The 23,197-nt window shown below is 46.9% G+C and overlaps 1 protein-coding gene across 1 annotated transcript in view; it reads right to left on the reverse strand.

Moving 5' to 3' along the window:
* GTF2F2 (general transcription factor IIF subunit 2) overlaps window positions 1-23,197 on the reverse strand; it is an 897,640-nt gene that overhangs the window by 106,689 nt on the left and 767,754 nt on the right. Inside the window, exon 7 of the mRNA XM_069205408.1 lies at window positions 20,717-20,816. Within this exon, the coding sequence (XP_069061509.1) occupies window positions 20,717-20,816 (100 nt within the window). The remainder of the gene's footprint in view (window positions 1-20,716; window positions 20,817-23,197) is intronic.

The following is a 23,197-nucleotide window of genomic DNA, read 5'->3' on the forward strand; positions in this document are numbered from 1 at the left end:
GCTCTACGCCTGCTTCAATATCTCTTGTTGTGACAAACAGGGTTCTGATCGTGACGTGTGGAAACAACGTTTATAACACAAAGTCCGGTCAGTTCTTTGAAAGGCTGGAATGCAAAGACAGATGCTTTACAATTAACTGTCTGCTTGACTAGACGCCAGTGGAGGGAGCGCAGGGCCTGCAACACTTCATTACACTTCTGCAGTGCACATATAAGCCTTACCGCCATGTCCTAGAGTTGTTCAAGCTTAGGAACGCAGCAATCCAGATAACCAAGGTATAAAGATTTGCAGTAGTTTAAGTGGGATAACAAGAAAGCCCCAACTACTGATATAGGTGGAAGAATATCCCTCAGCATTTTGAGCTGGAAATAGCCAGAACATCAGATGTTTCGAATTTGAGCTAGAGAAGGTTACAGTTAACACATGTATAGTTATTATCCTTCACAATTGATGTAGGAAGAGGGCCAAGTTGGAGCTGTCAAAGGTCCATGAAGTGCCACCATCAATTAGCACGATCTCTGGTCCATCTCTTGATAACCAGCAGAAAATCTTTAAGATGCCTGATTCAGTTGGAAGACTATGAGCAGGAGCTGGGTGATGTTAGAAGGAGACAAAGGCCCTCATTTTAACATTGGCGGTATTGTCCGCCTACCGCCACAGCCGCCAACATACCACCACCGTGGCTACCAGCCGTCTACCGGTATCATAATCGTGACGGAATTCCGCCAGAATTCTGGTGGAACACCGCCGACGGTCATGGCGGCAGACGGCGGTAAGGCAGCGCTGCTGACAGCAGCACTGCCACGTCAGCAAAACACCGCCTACCGTAACATGACCAATGATACGGCCTTACGGTTTTTTGCTTGCGGACGCTGCTGCTGACAGCAGCACCGTGGACCGTCTCCAGCCAGAGGACCCCCTGCAAGCAGGTAAGTCAGGTTCTCCGACCGGAGAGGGGGGTGGGAGGTGTTGTGTGTATGTGGGGGGTGTTGTGTGTATGTATTGGTATGCGTGCATGCGTGTGTGAGTCACGTAGGATGCATGCGTGAATAAGTGATTGTGAGTGTTGTGTGTTGTGAATGCATGTGTGTGACAAGGTATGTTGGTGTGTGTTGCAGTGTGTGGGTATGTATGCATGCATGCACGGGTGGTGGTGAGTATGCATGTGTGTATATGGTGGCGCGTGTGGGTGTGTATATGTGCGGGGGGCAGGAGAGGGAGCAGAGGGTAGGGATAACTCTGAGGAGGGGAAGGGAAGGGTGGCGGGGGAGAACCCTATCAGTGCCAGGGAAAGAATTCCCTAGCACTGATAGTGCCTACCGCCATGGTTTTCGTGGCGGTATATTTGGCACAAAAACCATGGCGGTAGGCCGGGTCTTAATCCCGAGGGTGGGATTGTGGCGGCTGCCGGGCTGGAGTCCGAAATCTCCAGCCCAGCGGCTGTTACCACCCTGGCAGTCGGTGTGTTAAAGTGGCAGATTTGGATGGCAGTAACCGCCATGGTCCAAATTGCAATTTTTTTACCGCCGGCCTGTTGGCGGTATTACCGCCGCTTTAACACCGACCGCCAGGGTTGTAATGAGGGCCAAAGTGTTAAAGGCAAAGGAGCAAATTAGCCTTCATAAAGGCTGTATGTATAGGTTAAACAATATGGGAAACATTGCAGAGCCCATAGATTAGGGGTGGGGTAGAAGTGCGGGGTACTACAGGGAACCTTTATTTCTGAGCAACAAAACAAAAGGAGACACAGGATGCAATAAATGAGGTGGCTCAATGACAAGCTCAAACCTGCAACCCAGAAGACACGGGCCGAGGTAGCCTGAACGGCATTGGAAGCTATAGAAAAACAAAAATCTAGGTTACAAGGTGTGGGTTCCAAGTACCTGTACCATTTAGCTTTGTCTCTCCGATGAGATCCAACAGGGCAAAAAAAAATGGTTTGCTTGCAGTCCTTTTCAGTGGGGGGTGTGGCATAGCAGTTAGTGGTGACCTGCTGGCTGTCAAGAGAAAGCCTTCTAAGATAGCATTGAGGAGAAAGACTGGCCCCTACATCACTGGAACGTGTTAGCCTCTGTTGAGGCTGGTGAAGCAGAATTTTTCTCCCCTCTGCAACATTTCTTCTCCAATTAACTGCTTTGTGATAAAGATATTGGAGAAAAGGTAATCTCCAGCCTTAAAAGACTGAAAAGTATTCACAACTCCTAAAGAGTAGGTGGTCTTGGCAAAGAATAGGTGGTCTTGGTAGGTACTTGGTTATTTGCCTTGTGTCTGTCTGGCATGGCCGAAGGACCTCAGCTGTTAAGGGATCAAAAAGTCTCTTCATATCAAGGGTAGGGTGGCTTTCCTTTTCCTGGGCTTCTGGTACAAGAGCTTGAGTCAAGGCCACTGGTGCGTGGATACATAGACTTCATGTTCAGATTATGCAAAAATGCCCGAAACAAAAGACTGGACTTTCATTTGAAGACTAGTTCTTGATATCCAAAAACTCTGAGATGGCAGGCTGCCGAGTGCGGCACTGATTTCCTGACAAAAGCCTGGACTGTTACATACAGGCTGGGCGTGATTGTTTGTGAACATGACAGCAATAACGCGAGTCTTGTGTATCGGGCTTAGTGCCTTAGGAAACTAATATCCTGAGTGGTGAAACTAACAGTGTCTGTATGCGTGATTTCCATATTTGTTTAATAGCTACAAGTCGACATTAGCCAACCTAACCAAATGGAGATCTGAAATTTTCCGCTCTATGAAAGCTACCCGACTAAGTGCAATGATTAGAACTTCAAGACCATCCACCCTTGCAGGTATCAGACTTGAAAGACAATATAAATAGCAATAATTATCTGTCTTATTATCTATGCTTCTGCAACAGAGGCGTTGCTAGTGTTCTGCAGTGGTGATACGAGAAGTTGTGCAGGAGTTCTTTCTCCCAACTCCATAGAACATTACTGGAGGAGAAGTGTTAGACCTGACAGCCTTAGGGTAGTCACCCCTAACTTTTTGCCTGCCTCCCTCCACTTTTTGGATACTGTTTTTGCTGGTTTTTAGACTCTGCGCACTTTACCACTGCTAACCAGTGCTAAAGTGCATATGCTGTCTCCCTTTAAACATGGTAACTTTGGATCATACCTGATTGAACTATTTAATCTACTTATAAGACCCTAGTAATGTGCACTACAGGTGCCTAGGGCCTGTAGATTAAATGCTACTAGTGGATCTGCAGCACTGGTTGTGCCACCCACTCAAGTAGCCCCCTTAACCTTGTCTCAGGCCTGCCATTGCAAGACCTGTGTGTGCAGTTTCACTGCCACCCCTACTTGGCATTTAAAAGTACTTGCCAAGCCTAGAACTCCCCTTTTTCTACATATAAGTCACCCCTAATGTATGCCCTAGGCAACCCCTAGAGCAGGGTGCTGTGTAGGTAAAAGGCAGGCCATGTACCTATGTAGCTATATGTCCTGGTAGTGTAAAACTCCTAAATTCGTTTTTACACTACTGTGAGGCCTGCTCCCTTCATAGGCTAACATTGGGGCTGCCCTCATACACTGTTGAAGTGGCAGCTGCTGATCTGAAAGGAGCAGGAAGGTCATATTTAGTATGGCCAGAATGGTAATACAAAATCCTGCTGACTGGTGAAGTCGGATTTAATATTACTATTCTAGAATTGCCACTTTTAGAAAGTGAGCATTTCTTTGCACTTAAATCTTTCTGTGCCTTACAATCCACGTCTGGCTGGGCTTGGTTGACAGCTCCTTGTGCAGTCACTCAGACACACCCCAAATACAGGGTACTCAGCCTCACTTGCATACATCTGCATTTTGAATGGGTCTTCCTGGGCTGGGAGGGTGGAGGGCCTGCTCTCACACAAAGGACTGCCACACCCCTACTGGGACCCTGGCAGACAGGACTGAACTGAAAGGGGACCTGGTGCACTTCTTAGCCACTCTTTGAAGTCTCCCCCACTTCAAAGGCACATTTGGGTATAAAACAGGGCCTCTGCCCTACCTCATCAGACACTTGCTGGAGAAGAAACCTGAACCAGAAACTACATCCTGCCAAGAAGAACTGCCTGGCTGCTCAAAGGACTCACCTGTCTGCTTTCTACAAAGGACTGCTGCCTTGCTGTTGCCCTGCTGCCTTGCTGAACTCTTGTCTGGCTGTGAAAGTGCTCTCCAAGGGCTTGGATAGAGCTTGCCTCCTGTTCCCTGAAGTCTCAGGACCAAAAAGACTTCTCTTTTTCACTTGGACGCTCCGTGCGCCGAAAAGTTCGACGCACAGCTTGTTCCGGGGCGAGAAAAACGCCGCACACCGACGCTGATTGACGCGACGCTCTTGGGACGACCGAAAATCCGACGCACGGCTTCGCAAGGACAACGCCGCCCGACCTCTAGAGGAGAAATCGACGCGACGCCTGCCGTGAGATCGTAATTTCGACGCGCAGCCCCGCCGACCGACGTCTAGAGGAGAAATCGACGCGACGCCTGCCGTGAGATCGTATTTTCGACGCGCAGCCCCGCAGACCGACGCGCAGCCGGAGAACAAGCAGGAAAATCCACGCACAGACCCGGGACATCTGGTAATCCCCGCGATCCACAGAAAGAGACTGTCCGCGCGCCGGAAAACGACGCACGACTTCCCCGCGTGGAAAATAACGACGCAAGTCCGTGTGTGCTGGGGAGAAATCGACGCACACATCCTTTTTCCACACACCTCTTCCTTTGTGGCCCTCTGAGGAGATTTTTCCACTCCAAACCAGGTACTTGTGCTTGGAAGAGACTTTGTTTATATTCTAAAGACTTAAGACACTTTATATCACTTTTCAGTGATATCTCTACAAATTTCCCATTGCAACTTTATTCTTTTTGACCTACAATTATCCTGATAAATATTATATATATATTTTTCTAAACACTGTGTGGTGTATTTTTGTGGTGCTATATGGTGATATTGTATGATTTATTGCACAAATACTTTACACATTGCCTTCTAAGTTAAGCCTGACTGCTCGTGCCAAGCTACCAGAGGGTGGGCACAGGATAATCTGGGATTGTGTGTGACTTACCCTGACTAGAGTGAGGGCTTTTGCTTGGACAGGGGGTAACCTGACTGCCAACCAAAAACCCAATTTCTAACATTGGTGATCAGAGGTGAGGATAGGACTTGTATTTGTGCAGTGACATACAGTAGCTAAGTATTTCACTACCTACCCACAGTTGAAGGTCAACTTGGTTTTTATCTCTTTTTGCAAATTCGTTTTTTCCTGACAATTTTCAAAAACTAAATCCTCACTCAACATGTCTCTGACTGGGTCTCAGACAGGGGACTTTGACCTAGTCCAGTTGGATACATATACGGTCAAACAACTAAAAGGATTCTGCAGGGCATTGAGGGTACCCACCCAAGGGGCCTCCAGAAAGGAGGACTTTCAAGTGGCGCTGAGGGCCTGGGCAGAAGCCCATTTACAGGATGATGAGGAAGAGGAGCCAGAAAATGGCCCCTCAGAGGGATTTTCACTATCTGTGGATGGTGTTACCACTGCAATTGTGCCCCCTTCCAGACCAGGGAGCAGTGTCTCTGTGCAAAGCCTGACCGCAGAGGAAAGGAGAGAAGAAAGGGAGTTCCAATTGCAAATGGCAAAACTGAAAATTGAGGCTCAACAGGAGGAGAGAAGGGCAGAAAGAGAAGCCAAGCAAGCTGAGGCTGAAAGAGCAGCGAAACAAATTGAAGCTGAAAGAGAAGCCAAACAAGCTGAAGCTGAAAGAGCAACCAAACAGGTGGAGGCTGAGAGAGCTTTGGCTGAAAAGAAACTATTGTTGGCTCATGAACTGAGTCTCAAGGAGCTGGAGATCAAGGCGAGACAGTCTGAATCCAGCAATAATGGTGGCAGCATACTGACAGGACCTGCTGGAGAAAAGAAGGTTCGTATACCCAAAAATGTGGTGCCCAGTTTTGTGGTGGGAGATGACATAGATAAATGGTTAGCTGCTTATGAAGTTGCACTAAGGGCTCATGAGGTTCCTGAAGGGCAATGGGGGGGTAGCTATGTGGGGTTATGTACCGCCATTGGGGAGGGATACACTCCTCACATTGGATCCACCTGATCAAAACACATACCCACTTCAGAAAGCCACTTTCCTTGCCAAGTTTGGGCTGACCCCTGAGGGATACCGTCAGAGGTTCAGGGACAGCACCAAACAAACCACACAAACATGGGTAGATTTCTTTGATTTCTCCAGTAAGGCACTGAATGGATGGGTGCGGGGCAACAAAGTAGCTGATTATAAAGGTTTATATGACTTGGTTCTGAGAGAGCATATGCTTAATACTACTTATACAGAGTTGCGCCAGCACTTAGTGGATAGTAAGCTGACTGATCCCAGGAAGCTTGCTGAGGAGGCGGACCTCTGGGTTAGCACCAGAGTGTCCAAGAAGGTACCTGGGGGGGACTCCCACAAAGGTGGTCAGGGTTCCCAACAGAAGAAAGAGGGGGGAGATAAACTTGCAGATAAGGAGCTCTCCAAAGGCCCCCAAAAGAATTCCCAGGGAGGGGGTGGCAACCCTTCCTTTTCCAGATTTGGGAAAAAGACAGGGACATATGACAAGTCAGGGAAATCTAACCCCAAATGCATGGAGTGTTACCAGTATGGTCACTATAAAGGCGATCCCCAGTGCCCCAAGAGGGCACCGTCCACTACCGGACAGGCACCTGGGTTGACTAGTGTAGTGCTCTTGGGGGGGAGATGGACCCAGATAGCTTTGGGGAACAGGTAGAGATTTCCCTAGGGTCCCTGGGAGAAGGAGAAATGGTGCCCAAGGCCCGCATGCCCTAAAATACTTCCAAGTACCGGCAGTGGGTCACCACTGATGGGCAGAAGGTGGAGGCTCTGCGTGACACAGGAGCCAGTATGACTACTATCAAGAGTCAGCTGGTGTCAACAGAGCAGATAGTCCCTAATACATTCCACCAGGTCATAGTCGCTGACAATGGCGAGAGTCACCTACCGGTGGCTCTGGTTCCCTTTGAGTGGGGGGGGGGGGTCTCTGGTACTCTGAAAGTAGCTGTGAGTCCTGCCATGCCTGTAGATTGTCTGTTAGGCAATGATCTTGAGCATACTGCTTGGAAAGAAGTGGAGCTCAAGTCTCACCTGGAGATGTTAGGGTTGCCTGAGTGGGTCTGCATGACCACACGGTCCATGGCTGACCGAGAGGGAAGTCAAGGGCATCTGGAGCCTGGAACGATGGCCCAGAGAGGTGCCAAGAGGAGGGACAAGGGGCGCGGGAAACCGGCCCCAGAGGTTTCCGCAGTGGCTGACGGGGCTCCTGAGGAGGAGGCTCCCGAGCCAACTGGGGAAGACATTGCCACCCTAGGTGACTTACCTGAGCTTGCTGGCTGGCAAGTTGAGGGTGGACCCACCAGTGAGGAATTCTGCAAGGCGCAGAAAGAATGTCCCACTCTGGAAGGTTTGAGGAAACAAGCCTCAAACCAGGCAGCAGGTGACGCTTGATCACCACCTATATTGGGAGAATGATCTCCTCTACAGTGAGCTTAAGGTTCCGGCCTTTGGGGCAGCACGTACGCTGGTGGTCCCCCAATGTTACCGAACCTTCCTACTGGTCTGGCTCACGACATTCCCCTGGCAGGACATTTGGGGCAAGGCAAGACCTTTAACAGGCTCGTCACCCACTTTTATTGGCCCAAAATGAGGACACACTCAGATAAGTTCTGCAGATCTTGTCCTACCTGCCAGGCCAGTGGTAAAGCAGGAAAAAGGGTTAAAAAAAACCCTGATTCCACTTCCTGTCGTTGGCACCCCCTTTGAAAGGGTGGGCATCGACATTGTTGGTCCCTTGGACCCCAAAACTGCCTTAGGCAACAGGTTCATCCTGGTTTTGGTGGACCATGCCACCCGTTACCCAGAGGCAATCCCTCTGAGGACCGTAACTGCACCGGTGGTGACCAGAACTCTGATGGGGATATTTACCCGTGTGGGATTCCCCAAGGAGATAGTGTCTGACAGAGGCACTAACTTCATGTCTGAAAACATGAAGTCTCTGTGGGATGCGTGTGGTGTAACCTACAAGTTCACCACACCCTATCACCCCCAGTCTAATGGTCTTGTGGAGAGATTCAACAAGACCCTGAAAGGCATGATTGGTGGCCTCCCTGAGGCCATGAGGCTTAAGTGGGACGTCCTCTTACCATGCCTTCTCTTTGCTTACAGAGAGGTCCCCCAGAGGGGGGTAGGGTTCAGTCCCTTTGAGCTTCTCTATGGGTACCCTGTCAGGGGACCCTTAAGCATTGTCAAGGAGGGATTGGAGAAAGCTCCAAAGACACCCCCTCAGGACGTGGTCAGCTACATGTTGGCCCTCCGCAACCAGATGACCCGCTTCTGGAAAGAGGCCCAAAGTAACCTTGAGGCCAGTCAAGAGGTAATGAAACACTGGTATGACCAGAAGGCCACCCTGGTAGAGTTTCAACCTGGAGACAAAGTGTGGGTAATGGAGCCAGTAGAGCCCAGAGCTCTCCAGGACCGCTGGTCTGGCCCATTTGAAATAAAGGAGCGGAAAGGGGAGGCCACTTACCTAGTGGACCTCCAAACCCCTAGGAATCCCCTAAGGGTGCTCCATGTGAACCGACTAAAAGCTCATTTTGAGAGGTCGGAGATCAACATGCTTCTGGTCACAGATGAAGGAATGGAAGAGGAGAGTGAACCTCTCCCCGACCTCCTCTCTGCCCAAGAAGGTGATGGGTCAGTAAGCGGGGTCATTCTGTCTGACTCCCTGACTCTAAACCAGAAAGGAGACTGCTATGAGCTGTTGGAGCAGTTCTCCCCCCTGTTCTCCCTTACTCCTGGACTGACCCACCTCTGTGTTCATGATATTGACACCGGTGACAGTCTCCCTGTGAAGAACAAAATTTACAGGTTGTCGGATAAGGTGAAGGCCAGCATCAAGGAGGAGGTCTCCAAGATGTTGACTCTAGGGGTTATCGAGAAATCCAGTAGTCCCTGGGCCAGCCCAGTGGTGTTGGTCCCTAAGGCTACTGCCCCAGGTGCGAAGCCAGAACTCCGGTTCTGTGTGGACTACCGGGGTCTCAACTCAGTCACACGGACTGATGCTCACCCCATCCCCCGAGCTGATGAGCTCATTGACAGGCTGGGCGCTGCCAAGTTCCTGAGTACGTTTGATCTTACTTCAGGGTACTGGCAGATCGCCCTGACTGAGGGGGCTAAGGAAAGATCCGCATTTTCAACCCCTGATGGCCATTACCAGTTCCGGGTGATGCCGTTTGGATTGAAAAATGCCCCCGCTACCTTCCAACGGTTGGTTAACGGGGTCCTAGCTGGCAAGGATGCCTATTGTGCAGCCTACCTGGATGACATAGCTGTCTACAGTTCCAGCTGGGAGTAACACCTGCTTCACCTCAAGGAGGTGCTTCAGGCCCTGCAGCAGGCAGGCCTGACCATCAAGGCTAGTAAGTGCCAGATTGGGCAGGGTTCCGTGGTGTACTTGGGACACCTAGTGGGTGGTGGCAAGGTGCAGCCACTCCAGGCCAAGATTGAAACTATCAAGGCCTGGCAACCACCTCGAACGCAGACTGAGGTGAGAGCCTTTTTAGGCCTCACAGGATATTACCGCAGGTTTGTCAAGGGCTATGGTACCATTGTGTCGCCCTTGACAGAACTCACGTCCAAGAAACAACCTAGGTTGGTGAATTGGACAGAGGCTTGTCAGAAAGCCTTTGACGCCCTGAAGGAAGCCATGTGCACGGCCCCCGTGCTCAAGGCCCCTGACTACTCCCAGGAATTTATCGTGCAGACGGACGCTTCAGAGCATGGCATAGGGGCAGTTCTAGCACAGCTAAATGAGGAGGGCCTAGACCAACCGGTAGTCTTTATTAGCAGAAGGCTATTACCACGGGAACAGAGGTGGAGTGCTATTGAGAGAGAAGCTTTTGCTGTGGTCTGGGCACTGAAGAAGCTAAGACCCTACCTGTTTGGGACTCACTTCCGGGTTCAGACAGACCACAGGCCCCTCAGATGGCTCATGCAGATGAGGGGTGAGAATCCAAAACGCTTGAGGTGGTCCATTTCCCTACAGGGGATGGACTTTACGGTGGAACATCGCCCAGGGGTTGACCACGCCAATACTGATGGTCTCTCCAGGTACTTCCGCCTTAGCGATGAGAGCTCCCAGGAGGTCGGGTAGCTCTCCCCACTTTCAGCTGGGGGGGACACATGTTAGACCTGACAGCCTTAGGGTAGTCACCCCTAACTTTCTGCCTGCCTCCCTCCACTTTTTGGATACTGTTTTTGCTGGTTTTTAGACTCTGCGCACTTTACCACTGCTAACCAGTGCTAAAGTGCATATGCTCTCTCCCTTTAAACATGGTAACTTTGGATCATACCTGATTGAACTATTTAATCTACTTATAAGACCCTAGTAATGTGCACTACAGGTGCCTAGGGCCTGTAGATTAAATGCTACTAGTGGATCTGCAGCACTGGTTGTGCCACCCACTCAAGTAGCCCCCTTAACCTTGTCTCAGGCTTGCCATTGCAAGACCTGTGTGTGCAGTTTCACTGCCACCCCGACTTGGCATTTAAAAGTACTTGCCAAGCCTAGAACTCCCCTTTTTCTACATATAAGTCACCCCTAATGTATGCCCTAGGTAACCCCTAGAGCAGGGTGCTGTGTAGGTAAAAGGCAGGCCATGTACCTATGTAGCTATATGTCCTGGTAGTGTAAAACTCCTAAATTCGTTTTTACACTACTGTGAGGCCTGCTCCCTTCATAGGCTAACATTGGGGCTGCCCTCATACACTGTTGAAGTGGCAGCTGCTGATCTGAAAGGAGCAGGAAGGTCATATTTAGTATGGCCAGAATGGTAATACAAAATCCTGCTGACTGGTGAAGTCGGATTTAATATTACTATTCTAGAATTGCCACTTTTAGAAAGTGAGCATTTCTTTGCACTTAAATCTTTCTGTGCCTTACAATCCACGTCTGGCTGGGCTAGGTTGACAGCTCCTTGTGCATTCACTCAGACACACCCCAAACACAGGGTACTCAGCCTCACTTGCATACATCTGCATTTTGAATGGGTCTTCCTGGGCTGGGAGGGTGGAGGGCCTGCTCTCACACAAAGGACTGCCACACCCTCTACTGGGACCCTGGCAGACAGGATTGAACTGAAAGGGGACCTGGTGCACTTCTTAGCCACTCTTTGAAGTCTCCCCCACTTCAAAGGCACATTTGGGTATAAAACAGGGCCTCTGCCCTACCTCATCAGACACTTGCTGGAGAAGAAACCTGAACCAGAAACTACATCCTGCCAAGAAGAACTGCCTGGCTGCTCAAAGGACTCACCTGTCTGCTTTCTACAAAGGACTGCTGCCTTGCTGTTGCCCTGCTGCCTTGCTGAACTCTTGTCTGGCTGTGAAAGTGCTCTCCAAGGGCTTGGATAGAGCTTGCCTCCTGTTCCCTGAAGTCTCAGGACCAAAAAGACTTCTCTTTTTCACTTGGACGCTCCGTGCGCCGAAAAGTTCGACGCACAGCTTGTTCCGCGGCGAGAAAAACGCCGCACACCGACGCTGATCAACGCGACGCTCTTGGGACGACCGAAAATCCGACGCACGGCTTCGCAAGGACAACGCTGCCCGACCTCTAGAGGAGAAATCGACGCGACGCCTGCCGTGAGATCGTATTTTTGACGCGCAGCCCCGCAGACCGACGCGCAGCCGGATAACAAGCAGGAAAATCCCCGCACAGACCCGGGACATCTGGTAATCCCCGCGATCCACAGAAAGAGACTGTCCGCGTGCCGGAAAACGACGCACGACTTCCCCGCGTGGAAAATAACGACGCAAGTCCGTGTGTGCTGGGGAGAAATCGACACACACATCCTTTTTCCACGCACCTCTTCCTTTGTGGCCCTCTGAGGAGTTTTTTTCACTCCAAACCAGGTACTTGTGCTTGAAAGAGACTTTGTTTATATTCTAAAGACTTAAGACACTTTATATCACTTTTCAGTGATATCTCTACAAATTTCCCATTGCAACTTTATTCTTTTTGACCTACAATTATCCTGATAAATATTATATATATATTTTTCTAAACACTGTGTGGTGTATTTTTGTGGTGCTATATGGTGATATTGTATGATTTATTGCACAAATACTTTACACATTGCCTTCTAAGTTAAGCCTGACTGCTCGTGCCAAGCTACCAGAGGGTGGGCACAGGATAATCTGGGATTGTGTGTGACTTACCCTGACTAGAGTGAGGGCTTTTGCTTGGACAGGGGGTAACCTGACTGTCAACCAAAAACCCCATTTCTAACAAGAAGGTATAAAGAATGGAGAGGAACTGGATGGGGCCAGTGCTCAACTTGTAAATAAAAACATGCTGGTGCCCAAAGCTCTCCTTCGAAACTTGCGGCTGCTGCAATTAAATATACAAGCACAAAATATTGAGGCAGCGTAATCCCACAGCCATTTTGGGCCTCTTTAATCCATTTACAGGCAAATCCCCCAGCTCACTCTTGCAGCTTTCTGCTTTCTCTCTTTGTGGCGCTTTCTCATGCTTCTCTTCTTCCGTCTTTCACATATGTGTCTTTTGCTCGCAGTAAATGCCTGATGCAGAAAAAAAGTGACATCCCCAAAAATAAGTGCTGGTGTCCTCCAATGGAAACCACTTTTGGAAACTCTCCTATTGATAAAAACAAACTGCTGCATTGGCAAATGTCTTTGCAGAGTATTATTGATGAATGCATTTATATATATTTTCAAGGCAAGTGTTTGTGGTAGGTCCTGCTATGTTTATAACTTTGACCAGCCTGTTAGTTTCTTTCAGTTTAGGCAGGTGAGGAAGCTTTTGACATATTGTACCTTGGAGGAAGCATGTTTCAGCAAGATTTGTCATGGAGGGTTTGTACTATCTGGCCTTAGGTAAATATGCATTTCAGAGCTGTCAATTTTTTAATGAGGTGAGCTATTAAGGTGGTGCATAACTCCTGGTTAGAGTTACGCATTTATGCTGGTAGAGACTATCACTTCAAAGGCCTTTGTCCACCACATGCTGAAACGCTCTACGATCATTGCAGAGCTCAATAAATCTTAGCAGTAAGTTTTCTCCTCAAGTAGTTTATGTCAAGGCTTTTCACAGGTCTAGCAGACATCCTAAAACTATTTCCTGTTTGTGAAGGCATTACACAGGAGAAATCAAGGTTAAAGTGGATGACAGGTTGTACAGTTGTGCCAGAGAGTGAAGAAATAACTTTTGGTGCTAAAATAAAATCAAGAGTACGGCCTGCCACAAGCGTGGCCTCCTAATCCACTAACGGAAGTCGAGTGATTCAAGGGTAGCAAGGGGCTTTGATGTAGTGCCGGTATATCAAACAAGTTGTTTGGATCGCCTAAGATACAGATGTTTGAGTGGTCAGCTGTAATAACTGATCTAAGGTGGAAGGTGCTCAACATATGAGGAAGAAGGCTAAGGGGGTGAGCTGTGACCAAGTATAATTCACATACCATGACTGTATATTCTTCTACAATGGACTTTTGTGACCAACCACTAGCCATGCATCACTCATTTTGAGCAGGTGATTTCTGTATTGAACCAGGAACAGGTCAACAAGTCTCCTGCAATGTGAGTGCAGCATCATCTCCTAGCCATGTTTTGCTGATGAATATGTGGTTGGAGCTGGGGCCAGCTAGGACATCTTCGATATGTATAATGATGTTTCCTAGTGATCTGGCATTAATTAGGATATGGGACACTCAGTTGAAAGAAGGTGTATTCCTTAATTGGTTAAATAAAGGAAATGATAGCTCTTATTGGCAAGGTGGTGATGAGGGATAAACGACAATTATGTAGGACTGTGATTCTCTGGTACTCAAGAGGTCCAGATTCTGTTATTGAATAATTTAGCTAATCCTCCAGCAATATCTTTGGTGGAGTGGCAGCTAAGGTCTAATCATGGATTTCTTTTCACACCTTTGTTGTGCGGGACTGAGTCATCAAGGATGGTATGGAGACTGGTGAACGTCAGGTGAGGGCCTTTGTTATTGGGGTGGTCCAGCAGCTTAGCAACTTAGATGCCTCTTTAGTTGTTAATGTCATTATTGTTCTTGTCTCATTTATAATGCTGCAGATGTTCTGTGTGATGTGATCACCTATCATACTGAGCTGGAATAATAGTGAGAGCAAGTTCTCCAAGAAGGGTGAATATCAATTCAACAGTGTTTGGCTGGCTTAGAGAAATTCCTGACTGTCTTTGGAGAAAGGTGTATTTTAAGGAATTATTTTAGTACTTGAGTAAGGGAGGTTAATGTTGATAGGTGATTGGAAATGTAGAGATTTGACTTGAGAACTGCTGAAAAAGTGTGAAGGACAATATAGCATAAGGTCAGGATTCAGAGCACAACTGAGCTTGGTGTTCATCTTTATTGATGGGGTGCCACCAAGGACCAACAAATAGCAGAAATGCATTAGGTTTATATAGGGTGATTGAGTTGATGAGGAGAGAAGATAGGAGGTTGGAAGGCTTCAGTGTATGGGATGGTGATAGGTAGGGCAGAGTGCAAGGGAGTAGCAGAACACTGGAGAGTACTATTAAGGTTTGTGGTCTGGAAGAGTATGCAATGTTTGGACTGTGGCTGGTGACATATGGCAGAGTGCCCCAGTGAAATTAATGAATGGATGAGGGGGAAGGAGAATGAAGGAAAAATACACAGAAGGAGGCTGTGTGGAGTCAGGCAAGTTAACTAAAGGTAGGAAGCTTGCATGGATGAGGGAGTAATAGTAGCAAGTAGACGTTGGTAGAGATGTAAGCGCAGAGTAAGTGATGCCGTTGTGGCACATGAAGACAGGAGCTCATGTGGACAAAGTTGGCAATGACGGGAGTTCCAAATGGTAGAATGAATGATGGTTACTTTTGCCTTGGCTAATGAAATCATTGCCACTGAAAATAACTTGTGTGATATTTGATGTGTTGATTGAATCTCTGGCTTTGTAATAAACACAGATTAATCTGGAACAATGGCAGTCTAGCTACAGGATGATGAAATACTTCAGGTCCTTGCTGCTGATTGCTCTTTGATGGTATTTTATTAGTGTGAAGATGTTGCTTTTTAAGTGACATTTCTCCAGCAGTGAAAGCTAGTTATCGTAGCCACCTGTGTAGCTAGAAGTTTCTAATCAATTTGTTGACAGCACAGAGTTCACACAAGCACATGTTCAGGCAATTGCTTAGCAGAGTGTAAGATCAGCTACCAGAGTCTCTTGAAGATATTGGTTATTTGTGCACATATTTATTTTTGTCAATTCTAAGGTTCACGGGGTGATTCAGCTAAAGGTGTATTCTATAGTCAATCCAGTAAAGTCAGTCATTACACACTGGTAGAACAGTCATGACCCCAAGTTTGTGCAACTGAAAGTTGAACCTCTAAATAAGAAAATCTCAACCTTCTTGAGGCAGCTATTAATTATGAAATATTGTAATAATATTTACTCTGGAGCAACCAATGGCAAGCCCACACCACCCAGCAGGGATTTATGTATATAGTTTACCAAGGAGTGATGGATGGTCTCCTCCTCAAAGGACTGTGAAGCCACTAGTGTTTCATACAGTGTTCTTCCAGAAGCAACTGATGGATAATCGATAAGAAGCATGCTTAAGAAACAAATGGGTGGCACTTTGGATGGACAATGACAGAATTTCTTGTGGCCTACTCAGGAGGAGCAGACCTGCCATCCGAGTGCTAAATAGGCAACCCACAGCCACTGGAAGGACTCTTGAACAACTAGTCAATTTTAAACAACTAGGAGAAATATAACATAACATTCACTTAAAAATTACAGAAGGGCAAACCACAAAATTACCAGTAAGAACCGCAGTATTAGATTTACAGCATACACCTTAGGACACAAATGTTGTAAATTAACAGGTCATACGAAAAAAACACAGCACAGGATCTATAGGGCTGACCCAGAAGTGAAGATGCTGATACCCTAGATATATTCTCAGAACTGCACAACCCACAGTAGTAGTTTTATGGGTCTACCCCGATGCAAGGCTGTTATTACCTGAGAAGTAATCACAGAAGCTGCACTAGTAGATCTATGAGGTCTACCCAAGTGAAGATGTGTCAATACATGATAGAACCCACAATGGTGGGTCTATGGGCTTCAGTTCTACAGGACCACATACAACACAGTAGTAGATCTATAGAGTCCAATTATAGAGTGGAATATGTTGCTGCCCTAGTGATAACCTCAGAATAGTAGAAACCAAATTAATCTATCCAAAAACTAATAATGTGGACCACAGACGAGGCAGTGGTTAGTTTTAATGCATTTAATCACTTAACCTGAGGAGCAGGATTTTCTGGTCACAAGACATTTCCAGGCTCATACAGCAAAGTCACCTCAGGGAGTCCTTAACTTCCACTATTTAAATGACGCCATGTGGAGGGCTTTAATAACAGTGACTAACAGTTGGAGGAAGGCTAGCTTTTATGCTGCATGTTAGTTTTTGATGTCTCCATGTGTCATATATAGAATATGTGTCATAAAGCTTTGAAAAGACAGAAGACTGCATGGAGCAGCTGGTTGGAGAGGAACATTTGCTGCTATTGGTCACAAATGTAATCAAGTTACTTACAATTTGCTGCCCCCTCATACAGTTATACAAGCATCAAATCAACAGTTATGTGAAGCAATCAAAAGGCATGTTACAGTTATAAAAAAACATAGGAAGGTATTGTTGTGTTTTGATAGTGGATTTGGAATTTCGCATCTTTTTCCCAAGCCACGCAAAGTAAGGCCAGCTGAGGGAGAAAGGTGCACTGCACAGCTGCTAAAAATTGAAAGATCAGTGACTGCATCCTCTCACAGGGAGGAATCTTTTGACAACATGGGTCAGTGAGAGACTCTCAGAGTGCACTTTCTTGAATCTTTGGATAATGTTTTCTATTACTGTTGGGACCTAAACAGAGGATCAGGTACTTGCATTATGGGCCATTAACGTTTAATTAATACACTGCCTCTAACCAAAAACATCTGATGCTCCTCTTGTCCTGCCCATCCAATGCATCCCCACAGCTTAGCTATAGAACCAGTGCCTTATTTACCTCTCAATTAATAATTCAAAATAAGGCTAAGGTGAGAATCTTCAAAAACCTCAGTTCATGTCCAGCTTTCTGCAAATAAATCAGTTTTGTCAATCAGTCAGTACTTTATAGCATGGCTTGTCATCCGAGGGGGTATCCAGGTGCTTGCTGTCAGTGTTAGTCAAAAAGCCAGGTCTTAAGTCCCTTCCTGAAACGTTTCATTGAGGGTGTGGTGTGGAGGGGTAGGTGCAGAGGTGGAGGGTGTCCCAGGGTTTGGAGGCGATGTGGAGGAGCATCCTAAGGAATGGCAGTGGCGCATGCACTGTATCTTTGCGGTGTGCCGAGCGGAGGTCCCTGAGGAGCTGGTGAAAGTGCAGGCGGTGGCTCAGATAGGCGGGTCCTTGGTCTTGGAGGTCTTTGTAGGTGTGGGTCCGGAATTTGAAATGCTCTCTCTTCCGGATCAGGAGCCAGTGGAGATCCTTCAGGTGCTGGGTGATGTGGGTTCTCTTGGGCAGGTTGAGAATAAGTCTGGCGTCTGTGCTCTGGATAGTCTGGAGTCTTTGCATGAGTTCGGTGGTGGTGTCTGCATGGAGTAAACTGCCGTAATCCAGTCGACTGGTGATGAAGGCCCGTGTCACTGTCTTCCTTGTGCAGATGGGTAGCCACTTAAAGACTTTGCTGCACATATGAAGTGTGTGGAAGCAGGCTGTGGAGATATCGTTGACCAGGCGTTTCAAGGAAAGTTCACTGTTGAGGATGATGCCGAGGTTTAGGGCATGATCTTTTAGCTTTGGGATGGGTCCGAGTTCTGATAGCCACCAGAGGTCGTTCCAGAGGGCCACATTTCTCCCGAAAATCAAAACTTCTGTTTTGTCCGTGTTGCACTTTAGACGGTTGTCCCTCATCCACGCAGATACGTTCTTCATACAGTTGTGGAAGCTGGTTTTAGTCCTAGTGGGATCTGCTGATAGCGAGAAGACGAGCTGAGTGTCGTCGGCTTAGGAGATGATGTTGATGTTGTGTGATCTGACAATGTATGTGATTGATGTCGTGTAGATGTTGAAGAGTGCTGGGCTGAGGGATAATCCTTGAGAATGCAGCAGAAGGTGTGTATGGCTTGAGAGGTTAAGGGGGGAGGCGGACTCTCTGGGTGACCCCTGTGAGAAAGGATGCCATCCATTTGAGCACATCGTCTATAATACCGATCTGGCATTGTCGACTGATAAGTGTGTGGTTGAAAATGGTGTTCAAGGCTGCATAGAGGTCGAGCAGGATCAAGGCAGCAGTTTCTCCTCTAACGAGAAGGGTGAAGATGTCGTCTGTGGCGGCGATCAGAGCTGTCCCACTGCTCTGGTTGGCTCTGAAGCCTGACTGGGACAGATCCAGTACATTGTTTCTCTCATGGGGCTTGGGGAGTTGGAGGTTGGTGGCCTTCTCCAGGACCTTGGTGGGAAACGGGAGCAAAGAGAAAGGGCGGTAGTTCTGGAGCTTGCTAGGGTCTGCAGAGGATTTCTTGAGGAGGGGTCTGATCTCCGCACGTTTCCAGGCTTAAGAAAACGTGGCCATGGTTATGGAGGTGTTGAGGATGGGGGTGAGCTGGCGGCTGATCTTGTTTCTTCCGAGGTTAAAAACCCTGTGGGGGCAAGGGTCAGTGGGTGCTCTGGAGTGAATGGAGTTTATGAGTGATGTCTTGTTTGGTGTGCTGAGTTGTTCCCATGCGGTTAGCGGGTGGTCAGCGGAGGTGGGTGATGGGATGCTGAGGAGGCTGCAGGGTTGGGGATCAAAGTTTCTGTAGATGTTTTGTATTTTGTTGTGGAAGCGGTCGGCAAGGGCATCACAGTGTTCCTATGAGGAAGGGAAGGAGTTTTCAGTGGCTGATGGGAAGTCAAACTCTGACGATGGTCAAGAGTTCCTTGGTTTGGGTGGCACTGGTCTTGATCCAGTGAGTCAGTGCCTCTTTTTTTGCAGCTTTGATCTGGTGATGGGAGTCGTTGAAGGCCGCTTTGAAGGAAGTTTGGTCAGTGTGGTTTTTGCTGGTGCGCCACCTTCTTTCCATTTGTTTGAATCTGCGTTTTGATGTGCTGATTTCCAGGGTGTAGCAGCTGGCTTGTTTGGAGAGTCTGTGGGTTTTGGCTGGTTTGGTTGGGCAACTAGGTCAGTGGTGTTGGTGATCCAGCTGTTTAAGTTCCGTACTGCTTGATCCAAGTTGGTAGTGACGTTGAGCTGCATGCGTGTAGAGGCATCGGTCCATAGTTACTGAGTGACTTTGGTCTGGCTATGGAAAGGGGCGTGGTGGCAAATGGGGGCAGTGTCTGTTTGGGGGAGGGGGATGACGGAGCTGGAGGGGGGGGAAGGGGTAGTCGGTGAGGGTTCAGTGTACGATGAAGTGGTCTGACCAGGTGAGTTTCAAGGTGTGACTGTACCTGATTCTGTTGCTGCATGGGAATATGGGGTCCAGGGTGTATCCTGCTTTGTGCGTGGGGTCACTGACCAAATGCTTGAGGCCGTTCTTACAGGAGGTTGATGGAGCTGGTTGTCAGTGGTGTCGCCTACGTGGAAGTTGAGGTGTCCCAGGAAGACGTAGTGCTCAGATTCAAGAGCGAGAGGGGTGATGAATTCAGTGATGGCATTGCTGAGGCCAGTTCTTGGTCCTGGATGTCTGTAAGCAAGCCTTTGATGGTTTGTTGTCATCAGCATGGAGCTGGAAATTCATGTGTTCCCGGATTGGCATGGTTTCATCGGAGGTGGTGCAGTTGATAGATTCCTTGTGTATGATGGCAATGTAGCCTCCGTCTCTGTTGGAGCGGTCATGGTGTTTCATTTTGTAGGTGGTGGGTGTTGCCGTGGCAATGTCCGGGGTCGAAGTGGGGATGAACCAGGTGTCAGTGATGTAGGTTACTTCGGGGGCAAGGGTGGCAATGCAGTCCCAGACTTCGGTTGAGTGTCTGCAAAGCAATCTAGCGTTGAGCTAGAGGCATCCAGATTGTTCTGGGGAGGAATCGGTCAGCGAGGTGTTGGTGAACGCAGAGGTGGTCAGTCCCGGGGTGAAGGAGTACTGACAGTGGAGGCAGGTGATGAGTCATGTTGTGGATCGGTGGTGATGTGAGGCAGCAGTTGCGTCCAGGGTCTAAGGCACGAAGGTCCGAGGAGGTGTATCTGTGAGAATGAGTCAGGCCAGGGTTCTTGGCACTGGGCAAGCTTCAAGCACAGACAGGATTGCCTCTAGCACACCAAAGGCATGCCCAACTGCACATTCACATAGTGACCTGTAAGTTTAGTGGTAATATTATAATGATTTACTCTGTGCCATAATTTGTACAGAAGTAGTAAGCTTTGCAAATCAAATTAGAGGCTAGTCAGAATGATGTTTGGAAGAACTGAGACATTAATATGAAAGGAGCAAAGAAAAACCTATACTATTGACAAGGTTACAATGCATATATTAAATGTCAATCCTTTCAAATGAAATTATTTTCTACATATTCTGCAAGGTAATGTTTAACCTGTAGCTACAGACAGCAGTCCACAAATACGCAGACTTCAGATGAGAACACTGTGCTAATCAGGAATTTACATTTTACTGACAAAACGTATGGCTAACTTACATTGTATTGGTGGTCTGCCACAGGTTTATAGTTTGTTGTTACGGCTTTGTCCAGTTGCTTTGACAATCTTACTGGTTTGGAGGTTATTTCTATGTGCATTCTGAAATAAAGAAAATAATCATTCAAGATCATTTCAGAGAAAGAGGCTCTCTAAAAGACAAAATCTGGTTACACCCACAAGTATATATTTTTAAATATGAAAAAAGTCTCCAACAAATCAAGTTAAAAAAGACGAGCCAGCCGATTTAGGTCACGCACGTATGTAGTAGGTTCCACATTACCGTAGTTTAAACCATCCATTAAATTCGATTTAATAAAGCTTTTATTTGCAGATAACTGTACATGAAAGTATTTAGGCAATTCAATGAACTGTTTGACCTCATCATAATCCTAGTAATCACCTTTTTCCATAAACCAGAATTAAAAAGGAAAAGACGTGAAACGTATAAAGAGGGCGAAATCAAATAAGAAAGACTGGTGGTAAGGTGTAAGATATGTAAACAGAGATTGATGATAAGCGATGCAAAAAGTACCAGCACCACCCCAACCCCCACCTTTTTCATTGACAATGTTAATACCAGAGTTCAGTGCAGATTTCCTTACTCCCCAATCATTCTCCGTTTAACCACAGGCCTGCATGTAAACCGACAAAATATGGAGAAGGAGAAAGAGAGAAATAACAGCAGACATTATGAGGTTGGTGTCTTCTCCTCGATTCCTAGGGATCTCTGAATTACACAGTATGTCAAAAGATTTTGAACTTTCAGTCAGGCAACCTTTTCTCTGGTGGTCACTCTCATGCACCATTCCTTGCCACTTTTCCCTGCCAGTCAGACCCACTAAGCCCTATCGCTTCCATCTGCTGGGAGACTAGCTTTTACAGTAAGCTCGTTTTATTCACAAGCCTCCTTCCTCTTCCATTTTTCTTTTTGTTCCCTTACTTTCTTCTTTATTGGCTGCTGCTTTCTCTGCGACCTGGTGGTGTCAGGATACCATAGTATATAATGTAAGCTCACAATATAACTGGACTGACAAGATGAAATTCTTCCAAATGTTATTTACAAACTGGCTGGTAACAAAGGCTCAATGATTCAGACCAGCGATTCTAAACCTGTGGGTTGGGAAATACGTGGGGTCCGCGACTGCTCTGAAAATGAAATATTAACATATTAACAACATTTATGAAAATAAGCAAAATGTCAAATGAAAATGTTAAAACGTTCTGTAAATGTAAGGAATTTGACATTCGAAGCTAAAAATAAAAGTTGATATCCTCGATTGATTCAAGGGAGCAGCTTAAGTGCATCTAACCGAATATAGTAGGGGCAACGGGCGGCTTCAATTGAATTTAGAAAAGCTCCAACCTTCCCATTAAAATTAAACGTTTTATTTTTTATATGTGTATGTAAATTATATACATTATTTCATCATGTGTATTGATAAGATGAATGCTTCTGTCTGTATTTTTGTGTATTGTTTTGCGGTTGAAATTGTTTAGGGTGTGGTCCCTGGCCTCCAGTAATGACTCTGTGGGCGTCCTCGGAGTTTAATAATGATTCGGCGGGGTCCCCAGATTCCAGTAATGTTTAAGTGAGGGTCCCCAGACTCCAGTAAAGATTAAGTGGGGGTCCCCAGACTCCAGTATTAAGTGGTGGCCCACAGAAATCAAAATGTTACTAACTACAGACTCAGACTACCGTTTATCCTGAATGGGTCTGCATGAGAATTCTTTGGTGAAGCAATCTTTTGGCAACATATATTTTTTTATGTTCTGTTTCGAGTGCTACCAATGAGCTTCCCAAAATAGATGTCAACAACAGGGTTTCACATTTTTCAAAGCCCAGGCTTCAGTGCATAATACTTTTAAAAAGCTAGAACTGTTTCAAATGAGTAAGCCACTACAGAAGAGGGAGTTAATGCCCCAGAGTCAGAGCCAAGTACACAACCAGGCCCACAAAGTAGACACCATATGGTTTCTGGGTGCACCAAACAACTGGAAACAGTTCCTTGGGAGTGGACTGAAGCCAGGAGCAGATAGATATTCCTTAGCTACACCAGTTTTTTCAAACTTCCAACATTTTTTGCAATAAGCTAAGCTGAGATTTGTTTTCAGGGTTTATATCTGCAGCCATTATGCTACTTATACTGACAAACACAAAATATATAAAGTCTGGGCTGACATTTGGATGGCCTTTAATAGATGTTTAACAATCTGTAATTAGAAGTCACATAAAAGCATCCAGTGATTGATCGGCTTTAACAATTAAAACCAGATCTTGGCTTGCATGAGTGAGCCTGAAGCAGGCTGGTACTGCCTACTTTGAAGCCAGCCTGGAAGTGAAGATGAAGGACCTGACACACTTCACAACATACACGGAGCTCTTTATCTTTTCTTTTACCCTGCTAGTTGCCTTTCTAAGCAGGAACACTGAAATCAGTTGCCCACTCGCCTGCAACACACGTTTAATATGTATTGGTGAA

The sequence above is a fragment of the Pleurodeles waltl genome, chromosome 8 (assembly GCF_031143425.1).
Source record: "Pleurodeles waltl isolate 20211129_DDA chromosome 8, aPleWal1.hap1.20221129, whole genome shotgun sequence".
Taxonomy (NCBI): domain Eukaryota; kingdom Metazoa; phylum Chordata; class Amphibia; order Caudata; family Salamandridae; genus Pleurodeles; species Pleurodeles waltl.